Source organism: Protomyctophum bolini (assembly GCF_963924005.1).
Source record: "Protomyctophum bolini genome assembly, chromosome: 18".
Taxonomy (NCBI): Eukaryota; Metazoa; Chordata; class Actinopteri; order Myctophiformes; family Myctophidae; genus Protomyctophum; species Protomyctophum bolini.
This window is the reverse complement of record NC_137879.1, coordinates 25,851,564-25,864,815: the sequence shown is the minus strand read 5'-3', so window position 1 is coordinate 25,864,815 and position 13,252 is coordinate 25,851,564. Positions and strand designations below refer to the sequence as shown.

Sequence of the window (13,252 nt, the reverse complement as noted above, 5' to 3'; positions counted from 1 at the left end):
CTGAATCCTATAGCCTACTACAACATCATCTGATCATCGAACTGAAAAGGGAATAGGTTACCTCAGTAACGCTAAACATTTCATTGACTGACATTAAGAATTCCTGAAGTGGCATTTAGTTATTTAGAACCGAAGAATACGAGACGGCTCGCCCCTTTTCCAACTCGCCCCAAGCGGCGAAGATCGGTCGCCCCAATGGGGAGATCGGTCGTCCCAAAGCCCGGAGAAGTCGCCCCCAAAAGTCCGGACAAGTCGCCCCGTAAATGTTATATATATATATATGCCTCAGCCTAAAATCTTCATGATTTGAGTCATTTAAAAAAATCCACCTGTTGGTGGCACTGTAACTGGCCAATGTGAAAACGGTGGGATATATTCCTGTATGAAAGTCTGTGAAAGATTCCACATAAATTGCACCTGCCTTCATGATTTGAGTCATTTTCAAAAATCCACCTGTTGGTGGCACTGTAAGTCTGTGAAAGATTTCACAGACTCCAGGGTCCCAGCTAAATCTTTAACTCTAACAAGTAGGCTACTGTACTTTTAGGCAGACAGAACAATAGTTCAACAACAACTAATTTCAGTAATGGAGGAATGGAGGGGGTGAGCCATTCATTATCCATGCATCATTTTCATTTGACCAACAACAACAACAACAAACTGGTTCTAAATGTTCTCCTTTGACAAACAACATTGATTCTAAATGTTCTAATATGATAAATAAGGTAAAATAAACATGAAATAAACATGGGGTGAGATATCCGTGCTTTGGGGCGAGATATCCACGCTGTGGGGCGAGATATCCACGCTTTGGGGGCAAGCTATTCACGGCTTGGGGCGAGCCGTCTTCACTTTTCGAAATTTCGGGGCGAGCAGTCTTCACTTTTCGCAGGGGCGAGTTGGCACAGGGGTGAGATGACCTGTTACCGAACCAAATGACCCCACAACCACAGTCAAAGAAACTATAGGCAAATTCTAATGTCCACCTAAAGCCTATAGTCCCATAATTCAAATATTGGCCTAAATAAAATACTATCCATCGCCATATGGTCACAAAAAAGGGTAACACTTGCAGATAAGGTTCATGAAATAAATCTATAAATCATCTACAAATCGTGGTTAACTAATGACGAATGAATCGTGATGAAATAGCCGTGTATAGCATGGCTTCTAAAGCCGTCTCTCTCGAGATTTTTACCTGTAATATATTTTCACCTACTTTGAGATTATTCCTGTACTTTTAAACAGAGAGAGAGGGGGGTAAAGTGTCTAGTTATAGTGAGAGCAGTGCCGGTTCTAGGCCTTTTGAGGCCCTAGGCAACATATTATACAGAGCCCCCCCCCCCTCCTGCTTTGCCACGCCGGATAGAAATTGTAAATTTGCCATGAAAATGCTTCAATCTGGTGCACTTTGAGATCAAAATTAAGAAGCTAGGTGGGGGCCACATATGTTTATAAACAAATCCCAAATGTTTATAAACAAATCCCAAATGTTTATAAACAAATCCCAAATGTTTATAAACAAATCCCAAAATGTTTATAAACAAATCCCAAATCCCATGAGACTTGGTCCTACCCCCCCGACCATGAGACTTACTACAGGTCAACTGGTAGTGGTCCTACCCCCCCCATGAGACTTACAAATCCCAAATGTTTATAAACAAATCCCAAATGTTTGTAAACAAATCCCAAATGTTTATAAACAAATCCCAAAATGTTTATAAACAAATCACAAATGTTTATAAACAAATCACAAATGTTTATAAACAAATACCAAAATGTTTATAAACAAATCCCAAATCCCTTGGTCCTACCCCCCCGACCATGAGACTTACAAATCCCAAATGTTTGTAAACAAATCCCAAATGTTTGTAAACAAATCCCAAATGTTTATAAACAAATCCCAAAATGTTTATAAATAAATCACAAATGTTTATAAACAAATCACAAATGTTTATAAACAAATACTAAAATGTTTATAAACAAATCCCAAATCCCTTGGTCCTACCCCCCCGACCAAGTGCCGGTTCTAGGCCTTTTGAGGCCCTAGGCAACATATTATACAGAGGCCCCCCCCCCTCCTGCTTTGCCACGCCGGATAGAAATTGTAAATTTGCCATGAAAATGCTTCAATCTGGTGCACTTTGAGATCAAAATTAAGAAGCTAGGTGGGGGCCACATATGTTTATAAACAAATCCCAAATGTTTATAAACAAATCCCAAATGTTTATAAACAAATCCCAAATGTTTATAAACAAATCCCAAAATGTTTATAAACAAATCCCAAATCCCATGAGACTTGGTCCTACCCCCCCGACCATGAGACTTACTACAGGTCAACTGGTAGTGGTCCTACCCCCCCCATGAGACTTACAAATCCCAAATGTTTATAAACAAATCCCAAATGTTTGTAAACAAATCCCAAATGTTTATAAACAAATCCCAAAATGTTTATAAACAAATCACAAATGTTTATAAACAAATCACAAATGTTTATAAACAAATACCAAAATGTTTATAAACAAATCCCAAATCCCTTGGTCCTACCCCCCCGACCATGAGACTTACAAATCCCAAATGTTTGTAAACAAATCCCAAATGTTTGTAAACAAATCCCAAATGTTTATAAACAAATCCCAAAATGTTTATAAATAAATCACAAATGTTTATAAACAAATCACAAATGTTTATAAACAAATACTAAAATGTTTATAAACAAATCCCAAATCCCTTGGTCCTACCCCCCCGACCAAGTGCCGGTTCTAGGCCTTTTGAGGCCCTAGGCAACATATTATACAGAGGCCCCCCCCCCTCCTGCTTTGCCACGCCGGATAAAAATTGTAAATTTGCCATGAAAATGCTTCAATCTGGTGCACTTTGAGATCAAAATTAAGAAGCTAGGTGGGGGCCACATGTGGCCAGTAGCCCATGTAAGGGATACATGAAAAAAAGATATCTTCTCCCTGTGACGAGGACCCCTCAGTGGTTGAGGCCCTAGGCGACCGCCTAGTTCGCCTATGCCTAGAACCGGCCCTGAGTGAGAGTTTGAGTGTGCTGGGTCGTTACTATACAACAAGAACAACAACAAATCGTGGTTAACTAATGACGATTAATGATGAATCATCATCATCATGAATCATGATGAATTCATCATGAATTCATGATACCCAAAAAAAAGCTAATAAGTTGGACTTGCATAACATTTGACTTTTTAACCAGTGAATTTGATAGCAGCCATAAATCAAATGCGTTACCCTACAATACACCAGTAAAATTATCCTATCACTTTTGTAAATATACATGCCTATATATAAAGTTTAGAGAGAGGAAGGTTTCATGAAATAATCGAGAGTCTGCAGCATCTGAGTCTGCAGCATGCATGTAACATTTTAATTAACATGCACTTTAAAAGAATGTGCATGTGATTGTGAGTAGGCTGCAGGCTACGGGTGTATAGGCTATACATGTGAGGTTATGGATACAGTCACCTGAATCCGTTAATAATGTATAGCCTTAGTATTCAACTTGTTCACATATCAAATTGATAATGCATGATTTCATTGATCACTCTCCAATTCCCTGCACCAACTATCGGGCCCAGACCCAAAATAACAGACTCCTAAATTGGAATAATTGTGTTATGTGGCTGATATACGATTCACCACATACAGTAGGCCTACGGACCTGCACTGAATTTCCCCCCCAAAATATAGACTAAGATATAAAATCAATGTTTCAGCATTCACATGTTTTTTTCTTATTGTAGGCTAGCCCTATATTCAAATGTCACCCTGCATATATCATGAATGATCGTTCGAAATGCATCTATTTGTTTTCTAGGCGGTGCGGCGGCCTTATAGCCTACACATGTGGTAATGTTCAATATTCTTCAAATACACCACTAGGCCATATCTAGCCAAATATTAGACTACGTTTTAAACAACTTTACTCCCCAGTGGAACAGTAGCCTACTAGCAGATAGGACAGGAGTCGAGATGTCATTTTAACTATAGGTCTATACTGGCACTGGATGACAAGTTGCGACCAACAAAGATCATCATTAACATATTTAACCAATTAAGCCCAGCAAGCAGTTTCATATATCCTCTTGCGTCATGCGGCAAACAAATTAAAAGTGTTTAATTAAGTTAATATCGCCTACATTTTGTGTTACATGAATAGTATGAGATAATGTAACATATGTCATGACATGTCACATAGTGCAGGTCCGTTGCTTTCAAAATTGGTGACACAGAGGAGAGTGCCTCTGCTGAGGCACCATGCTGGACTAGTGTGATCCCTCGAGATTGTGTTCAATGTAATAATGTAGGATTGCCATTGGACTTGATACAGTCAAATCTGCAGTGTTAAATTCTGTGGTAGGCCTGGCTGGTATGGTATAGTCATGCACGCAGACCGCATTTTCCACCATGCACCATGCTGCATGCTGTTGGAGAAAGGTGCCCCCCTCCCTGCAACCGCCGCCTTGTCCGCTTCTCCGTATCTTTTCTGTCTTTTATCTGCGTCCTGTCTGCGTGCCACCTTTGGCACGGCAGTGACCGGGCCCTGGCGGGCACGCGCGCCCCAATGCCAGCAGCCTGCATGGCGCGGTCATCGCCAAGTCTCAGAGCACGGCGCTCTGCTCGGCCCAGTTCAATTGACTCGTTTAGGCAATTGCACCCTGTTCCCATGGCAGGTCCCTTTATTTATTCCCCTTTGTGTCTGGTCTGAACAGCTATACAGTATATGTGACCACAGATCATGTTTATCTCATGCAGCATGATGCAGGATGTGTAGGCTATTCCGACTCCACGTGTTCCATGTGGAGTGGAACCTTATTCGAGTCGGGGAATGGGCTATTGGTGCATGATCAATTGCCTATATGAGATTAACCTTTTTATAGAGGCGTTTAACAAGAACGCTTATCTCCTCTCCGTTTTTTGCTGTTCTTCTCTCCTTCCTATTCCATGTTGTCTTTGTGGCTGCGCGGTGACAGATGGCGGGTCTCTCTCCCCCGGGGAGCCAATCTCTCTGTCAATCAGCCGCTCTCATGTGATGGCTCTTGCCAATGACGTGCCAGCCATATGGCCTGGCATCAGAGCTGGTATGTAACCCACCCAATCCTGCCTCTGAGATGCCACACTGGCTCCACGCGTTTGGGTTCGGGATAGCAGCGAACCACACACACGCAGAAACAGAATAGTATAGGGTAGTGTCCTTGTGAAGAGCTGGTGGTTGAGATGGCCACCCGGAGAGACGCGATGGTGTAAACAACATCACCGAACACCGCCACGGAGGTAGGTTGGATTATATAGCCGATCATTTTCATTTACCGAAGGCGTTGTGGGATTTATCATTCATTGTAGTTTATTTATGAAACGTGCATTGATTTGGAAGTCTATTTGATTGTGACGGAAAGAGCCAGCATGCGGTGACTACTACAGACGCAAATTTGGTCTCCGATCTCCTCTTTGGAATAAGGCTGCCTTTTCTCCGATCAGGCTGTGATCAATATGATGGATTTTTAATCCAGCCTGCACGGAATTCCGAATCCGACGTCTCGGACGAGATCGACCCACGTCACCCATATCAATCAGCATTATCAGCATATTCGATTTGACAGATTTAAAGAAATCTTAAAATTGAGATTGATCTGAGATTGATGTGATTATGAGCATCCTGTCTGCACATCTCAGGTTTTAACGAATAATTGCATACGTCGCCGTTCATGACTTCAGGTATATGATGAAGGTCGAAATATAAGAATTCCCATAAAATTGCCATGGAATATGCATGTTAATACATGTTAATCATGTACATGTAACGCGCGTTACGTACGTGCGTGTCAGAGAGAGAGAGAGAGAGAGAGAGAGAGAGAGAGAGGGAGAGAGAGAGGGAGAGAGAGAGAAGGGGGAGCGCGCCTATTTGCAAACCGTGGGGGTAGAATTCTCCATAGAGGCTAATTGACAAGGTATTGGTTGGCGTTAATTACATTCTGCTTATAAGATTAGAAAAAAATACACCCTCGCACTCCACATGAACAGCTGAGGTCTGTGCCAACAAAGCTTTTGTTGTTTTTAAAGAAAGGCTTTATAATTTACTTCGGGTCATTATATGGCTAATGTAGCTTATATAGCCTAATAATTAATTGATTTGGGCATATCATAAACATATAATGATATGTCGGCCAATTTCATATTTTGTACAATTAATCAAAACAGCAAATAAATTATGCACATTTGGGCATGAACATTTTTTAAATATATATAAATATATGTTGTGTAGCCTGTTAATTAGCATATACAATCGGCCTATTTTTTCCAAAATGGAGAGGGGCAGCCATGCGTCACCTTTATAAGGAACCCACTATCCATATGTTTGTTTTAGAAGAAGAAAAAAACATACAAATATAAAGTCCAAAAAGAATACAAGTCAGTGCACCTATCATCCTGCATAATAATGCATGCATGGCACATGGTTTCGATGGAGATCGTGTAGGTGTATATATTGCATTCAGGACGTGTACTGGCTGTGTTGGAATGCAGCCAGATTATTAGTTCGGGGGCCAGAGAGAGGAGGGGCGGAGAGGCTACCCGCAACCTAATGCGCCCCATGGGGCCCGCATGACGCGGTCTGTGGAGCGACCTGCTGCGATGGCTCAGGAGACAAGTCAACTCATTTTCATTTTAGACATAAGGCAAAGCAATGTCCCTTGATCGCAAGAATAAGATATAGGAACTGGACGATATTCTACTCATCAGTCATCACAAGGACAAAAGATATCCAGCTCAATGTAACCCAGTATAAAGATTATGTTCTGGTTTAAAAATAATAATAAATGGACTAGAAAGGAAAGGGGGAAATGTGAATTAGGCCTAGGCCTATACTGCAATTTGTTTTTTTTATTATGCATGGCCTTGCAGGCCTTTAGTTTGACTTTATCAAAGACAAAGAGAAGCAATGAGACAGTCTTGTGTGGCGGGGGCCTACAGTAAAAATCATCGAGACCAGAGCATATCGCCAGGTTTTGACAGCCCATCATCACCATGGTGGCACTGTCTAAAAACAAGCAGCTGAACAGTTGTATGTTTGTTTCTTCTCGCATGCAGTATTCCAGCCAGCCGCCATGTTGAGCCGGTTGTTCAGCGAGGTGTTGCCGGACGTCCAGCGGCTCGCGGCGGGCTGGGTGGAAGACAGCGAGGGCGAGGACTCCAAGGCCGCCAAGGAGGACGAGCCCGGCGGCGGCTGTCACCTCGGAGACGACGAGCTGGACGACACGGAGACGCGCGGCACGAGCAGCCGCGCCGAGTCCGAGATGGGCATGGGGGAGGACGACGACGACGAGGAGGACCTCGAGGAGGAGGAAGAGGAGGAGGAGGAGGAGGGCTGCGGGGGCGACGGCGGCCAAGACAAGCCCAAGAAGCGCGGGCCGAAGAAGCGGCAGATGACAGCGGCGCGCATGGAGCGCTCCAAGGTGCGCCGGCAGAAGGCCAACGCCCGGGAGCGCACGCGCATGCACGACCTGAACTCCGCGCTGGACAACCTGCGCAAGGTCGTGCCGTGCTACTCCAAGACCCAGAAGCTGTCCAAGATCGAGACCCTGCGGCTCGCCAAGAACTACATCTGGGCGCTCGGGGAGATTTTGCGCAACGGGAAGCGTCCGGACGTGGTGTCGTACGTGCAGACGCTGTGCAAAGGCCTGTCTCAACCCACCACCAACCTGGTTGCCGGCTGCCTGCAGCTCAACACCAGGAACTTCCTGACGGAGCAGTGCGCGGAAGGCGCGCGCTTCCACATGCCCAGCTCCCCGTTCTCCGTGCACCCGTACGGCTACCAGTGCTCGCGCCTCGCCTCGCCGCACTACCAGCCGGGCTCCGGCGCCGCGGCGGCGCTCAGCCTGCGGAGCCACTCGTCCTACGGCGCCGGCTACGAGGCGGTGTACGGCCCGGCGGGCGGAGCGTCGCCCGAATACAACAGCCCCGACTACGAGGGCCAGCACAGCCCGCCGCCCGGCTGCATGAACGGCGGCCTGAGGCAGCAGGAGTCCCCGGAGACGGACAGGAACTACCATTACTCTATGCACTACTCCGGACTAAGCACCTCGCGGCCCCCGGCGGCCCACGGCCTGCCCTTTGGCCCCTCGGGGGCCCGCGGCGGCGGCGCGCACTCTGAAAACATTCCGCCGTTTCACGATGTGCACTTGCACCACGAACGGGCGCCCGCGTATGACGAACTGAACGCCTTTTTCCACAATTGAACCCACCACCCATCATCAAACGCGGGTCAAATATAACGCAGTGATTCTCAAACTTCCATATTTCCATATCAAGGACCCCCCCCCCCATATGTAGACCTATTTGATCGCGGATCGAAGATTTGTGTTTTGATTTTTTTTTTATATTAAAATCTTTTCACATTTATGTATACTTTTTTTAAATCTACAAGCTCACAACGCGCATGTGACATATTGTGAGCTTGCAGATCAACTATTTTCAAATAGCCAATATGGTTGATAACTGATTTGACGCTACATTAATTTTGCACCCCTTCTTCCCCAAGGACCCCTGGGGGTCTCAACTTCAGAACCCCATGCACTTTGAGAACCAATGAGATAACGGACCCTATATGACAATACTGAATACTGTTAATATTCACCTGTTGATCAGGATATGGAAGGGTTTTTTAGGCTGAGCTGAAGAGCTGATCCCTATTAATTATTGATGTCATCCTAATAGCCCATACGTTTTCTCAAGACGTGTCCTGATCTACTTATTTACAACCATCATTCATGTCCCCCTGTATGCAGAATGTGTGCAATTGACGGTGTATATATAGGCATACATGGAAGTTAACATGTTATGAAACAAACGACAAAAATAAAAACTTTATAATTGTCTGATATTGGGTCAGGGTGACATGCTGTATAGAGGACATCATCTGTTGAATTTAAGGCATTATAGTCTATATAGCTTACTATATACGGCGTTCATTCACTGTAGTTGCTAATAGGATTGTCGCTTTAAAAAATTCGGCGCGCAAATAGCCTAATTCACGTCATTATGAGCTTTAATGAAAACATTAGCAATCCATCTATGAGGGCCGCAACAACATGCACATGCATGGGCTCAGTTTAATCCTCGATTAAGGCCGCCTGTAGCAATTTAAATTAATATTTTGTAGGCCTACAGCTCTCAAACGCGAACATATGGGCTATAGCTATATGCTACATTTATTTTATTACACTTATTACACTTATTTTCACCCTAAAAAATATTGAAATGAAAAGGGACTGGATGAACAACAAACCATTACTTTGTTAACATTAGCTGCATGAAAGTGTATAGTAGGCCGTATATTAGGCAATATAGCACATGCATATAGGCCTGTGTGGCTATAAGAAAAAACACTTCTTGCCCCAGGAGAACAGACCCGCATTATTTATGAATGACATACAAAAGACATTGCTCACTGAAACATTAAATGGAATACACTGACTGAGTCAAACTGCAGGTTGCAGCTGGTCTGTTGATGTGCCTTACTCTACATAAATGAACAATGATTATATGACCAGAAGAGATCTCAAATAGGGGGAAGACTGTTTCAATTGAATTAAAAAAATATATATAGGCTATATGAAAAATCGTTAGAAATAATTCGTCCCGTATATAGCCTATACGATGTAGGCCTACGTTATTAAAAGAACAAAAAAGGCCTATTCGAAATGCTATCAGTGAAGGTAAAAGTATATGTCTATTAAATCCACACACGTAAAATACAGCGATGACAAAATGACCAAAGTCCATGAAAGGATGAGAAAGCGTTGAATTGTCACACTGTCGTGCATGCAGGAGTCCGAGTGAGCAAGGTCTTTATTTGACCTTCACTGTGGCCTCCCGTGTTCTAGGCCTGCAGTGCAGTATAACCTGTTATATGTGCTAGTCGAATCCTTTCAACTTAGCTTACAGCGATTTGGTTGAAATGAATAGGCTACCAATATAAAACTACAATGATGCACATCAAAACATTATATATAAACAAAATTAGCGAACGCAGGAATTATTCCGTGTATTTAGTGGAGATGACCATGCATGCAAGGGTTTGCAATATAAAGGTGTTGCCTAACGAACCTTTCACTGACGGCTTTTATTAGTCAAAATGTGTTATATCAACCTGCGTTTAGCCTGCACACTCGTTGATTGAGCAATTTGATATTAATTTAGGATCCATTGTTCAATTAAATTATTTAATTATAGAAAACGGAAGAATAGCACACTCGTTTTTTACTCTGTGTGCATCTCTGCAACTGGTAGAAATAAGAGAAAAAGACGGAATATTCCACTTGATTAAGGCTATATGCATCAGCTGTCCGAAACGAAATATGTACCCTCTATTCTGACCAAATGATATAGCCTATATAATCATCCTTATTATGCATTAATTCAGGTTTATTTCATGTCTGATTTTAATCAGGTCAAAGACATTGCATTTCCAAATGTTTTGCATTGTGTTTATAGCTAAGTGTAATGGGAGTTTTTAAATAAATATAAAAATATTAATATTACATTTATTATTATTATTATTATTATTGGTCGTTTCCTGACCGCTTGTGTTTGGAATAATTGACTGTACTGGGGTAGTCCCCAAATCAATAGTGGAGAGAGGCAGCAGACAAGGATGTTGGACCGGTGCCCTGGGTCCCAGATGCTGCTTTTGGGGAAATCCGAACCGGGCATCACGGGGTGGAAGCCGGTCCATCGAACACCAATATCTAGGCACAAATTAGACATAACTAATATGAAGCCAATGTCCCAGACTAAAGCATTAATACTGAGAAATTGTTCTTTTAGTGAATAGCCTATACGCTTTTTTTTGTTTTGTTTCATTAGTTTTCATTTTGTGGGCAGATGAGGTGAGGACGAGGTTGGCAGATGCCACGGGGCAGGTGAGTCAGTGCCACGCTGAGTTGGATGGCATCTCTCTCTCTCTCTCTCTCTCTCTCTCTCTCTCTCTCTCTCTCTCTCTCTCTCTCTCTCTCTCTCTCTCTCGGACATTCCCAATCCCAAAACTAATTATTGATTACCTTATTGGCTGCTATACGAGACTGTATAATAGGCCTAATGTAGCCTATAGCCTCCAGGCCAGATATAGTTGAGACTATAGACTCTGTTTTGAGAAACAGAATGGGCCTGAACATTTTAGGCTACCGGCGTGCACGTGCACGGCATAACATAACATTACAACAGTTTAAAAACTTAAACATTTTTACCTTAATGTGCCTTTTGACACACACGCACACGCACACGCACCCGCACACGCACGCACGCACGCACACACACACACACACACACACACACACACACACACACACACACACACACACACACACACACACACACACACACACACTGGGCTTTAATACACTGAATACAATTAATTAATTAATACGATTAAAAAAACCACACTTTTTTGGATGTAGCCTATATACACCCATATATAGGCTAGAGACAGTAAACATTAAACAACAAACAATTTTCGCACGTTAAGGCGTTTGAGCATTTGTAGAAAAACAGAAGCACTCTAGCCTGCATGCATGCATGCGCAGCTCATATTAGTCTCTCGGCGCTGTTTTTCCTTTGTTTTGCCAATGGGTTCTCAGGTTGCTTATAGGCCGGCAGGTGAAGGGCATTGGAGTTGCACACATTCAGGAATGACCTCTCTCTCCAAAATAGGCCACATATACATTTGTTCTATTCCCAACTCGGGATAAAAAAAGTAGTGTGTGTGTGTGTGTGTGTGTGTGTGTGTGTGTGTGTGTGTGTGTGTGTGTGTGTGTGTGTGTGTGTGTGTGTGTGTGTGTGTGTGTGTGTGTGTGCGTGCGGTTGGTTGGGGGTGTCAGTGGTTGGCATGGCCCTCTAATGGCTGCCACCCATGCCAAGTCACTAAATGTCTCAGCACCAGCAGTAAGCTGGGTGGAGGAGAGAGGCTGCTGCCAGCTGCGTCACGTGTCAGCCAGCCAGACCCTGGCCAAAGTAGCTCTGCTGGGAGGGACAGTGTTTCTTTCCTAATTCACCGGCATCTGTTCGTTATTCTCAACCGTTAAGAGAGAGAGAGAGAGAGAGAGAGAGAGAGAGAGAGAGAGAGAGAGAGAGAGAGAGAGAGAGAGAGAGAGAGAGAGAGAGAGAGAGAGAGAGAGAGAGATACTTTGTGCCTGCCTGTATACTCACTTCGAACGAACCAATGCACTTGTCTTTCTTCATGGTATAGCAGATTCATAGTTGAGATAAAAATAGAGAATGTTTGTTTTACTTGTCTTATAGACTAATAATACCTGCACCCTTTCACAAATTCGTAATTGAATATCTTACAAAGTATATATAATTTAATGACATGCATGCTTGATTATTATTGGGCGAATGTTGTTATTCTATTCTATTCATAATTATTATACTACTACGACTAGGCCTATACTTAACTACCAGCTGCAATGATTATTCTACATGTAGAAATAGAGACTATACGATAGGATATTAAACGCATTTTCTAGTAATTGTATTTATTCCCTAAAATCTGGAATGTCATGTCAATATTGTAAACACGTGAATTATTTTTGAGGATCGTCGAATAACTTTTAGGAATGATCATTATTATTATAGGCTACACAGACGGTCAGGCCTATATTTTAGTCGAGAACAGCCATAAGTTAAATTCATTGTGGCTTCATGCTGCTGGGCTTAATACATCATGTGCATATCTCATTTGACAAAATTCCATTATAATATTAAAATGAGCAAATGTATTTATTTGTTAATTTACTGTAGAAATAACAAGCAATCGGTGTAATGAAATAATCTGAAAAGGTCCAGTTGATCCCCTAATCGTGCAGCCTGAGCCACTGCATGAGAGAGAGAGAGAGAGAGAGAGAGAGAGAGGGTCAGCGCTCAGGCCTGTCTCCATCTGGGCAGCTTTTCATCAGATTACTCCAAACATTTATCGGATTAATTATTTTGAAATTAATCTCTCAATTACATTTTCAGGGGAATAATCAGCTTCATAATAATACTAATCGTGTTACAATAGAGATCGACCTGGCTATATGCACATGCGTGCAGTGCTACACACTATACTAGAGCTGTCAGTGTGCAATTAAAATAAACGCGCGCTGTAGAGATCGCTCACAAAGTGCTGAACAGCTAAAATATTCAAAATAACAATTTAAATATTAAAAGGTGAGCGACGACAGACAACATCTTAT

At 42.9% G+C, this 13,252-nt stretch overlaps 1 protein-coding gene across 1 annotated transcript; it reads left to right on the top strand.

The window, feature by feature from the left end:
* Nucleotides 1–7,126: 7,126 nt before the first annotated feature.
* LOC308332814 (neurogenic differentiation factor 2-like) lies at nucleotides 7,127–8,257 on the top strand (the record flags this gene model as incomplete). Its single annotated transcript, XM_080788916.1, has 1 exon — nucleotides 7,127–8,257. The coding sequence occupies one exon, from the start codon at nucleotides 7,127–7,129 to the stop codon at nucleotides 8,255–8,257; it is 1,131 nt and encodes a 376-aa protein (XP_080645042.1).
* Between the last annotated feature and the right edge of the window lie 4,995 nt (nucleotides 8,258–13,252).